The sequence below is a fragment of the Cannabis sativa genome, chromosome X (assembly GCF_029168945.1).
Source record: "Cannabis sativa cultivar Pink pepper isolate KNU-18-1 chromosome X, ASM2916894v1, whole genome shotgun sequence".
In the NCBI taxonomy this organism is placed as follows: Eukaryota; Viridiplantae; Streptophyta; class Magnoliopsida; order Rosales; family Cannabaceae; genus Cannabis; species Cannabis sativa.
The window spans coordinates 82463052-82464100 of record NC_083610.1 but is presented as its reverse complement, the minus strand read 5'-3'; the positions used below and the strand labels follow the sequence as shown (position 1 = coordinate 82464100).

Below are 1049 nucleotides of genomic sequence, written 5' to 3'. Positions count from 1 at the left end.
AACAATTACAAATATACATACAGTTTTACGGAATTTTAAATATATTTACGATTTTTTTTTAATTTACAGAAAATACAATTTTTTTATATTGTACTCTTATTAATTAATTGTTATTTTTTGTTGTTTTGATATTATTTTCATGTTACTTCTATGTAATTTTCTTATTTTTTTGTATTATTTTTATTAAAACCCGTAAAAATATTTTTAAACGTAAAAATATAATTTTTTTTACAAAAAAAATTAATACCTTATATAATTATTTCTATATTTTATAAATCCCCCCATATTTTTAGGGGTTACCAGCCCAATTCCGGCCCAAATGAAATGTCCATCTAAACTTTAATAACTACAAATTTATTTGTCTTGCCGAACTCAATGGAAATAGATATAAAGGAAATTATTGTTCGGCCACGCCAAAAAAGTTAGTTGGCGAGTAGGTGAATTTGGACCTTTGGTACCTATAAAATAATTATATTTCATCATATCCCATAATTAATTAACAGTCCTACTTAAAAAACACTTATGGATAAAGTATTATAAATGTCACCTTACTTACTCTTACTTCTCCCCTATAATGAGCTCCCCTACAAATTAGCTTGGCCCCAAATTAAAGAAGTACCTCAAAGACTCACTCACACTAGCTTGTTTCAAAATTTGTACTAACTAATTTCCCATCCTTGTGTTGTATATACATTACAATGTGGGGTGCCTTTATTACAACACTCTCGGCTCTACTATTTTGGACTATGCTTCTATTTTCATTCCCCACCATTCTTTCTCATTCGGTTGATTCTCCTACCCCAAATCATCACAACGGCAACCACTACAGGCGGCGGCTACATCCACCGCCACATCATCCACGACCCCATAAGAGACTATCACCGCCGCCGCCGCCGCCGCCACCAGCATGGTTCTATTTCTACTCACCACCACCCCCTAGTCCTCCATGTGCTCCTCATGACGCTGGCCAACCTTTGCACGCGTCACCACCCCCACACTTGCACTCCAAGAATCGCCGCCACGGCCACCACCAAGAACCATTGCCATGA

At 35.7% G+C, this 1049-nt stretch overlaps 1 protein-coding gene across 1 annotated transcript; it reads left to right on the top strand.

Moving 5' to 3' along the window:
* Positions 1–698: 698 nt before the first annotated feature.
* Positions 699–1049, top strand: LOC133032406 (extensin-like). The gene has a single exon (XM_061106339.1). The coding sequence runs from the start codon at positions 699–701 to the stop codon at positions 1047–1049; it is 351 nt and encodes a 116-aa protein (XP_060962322.1).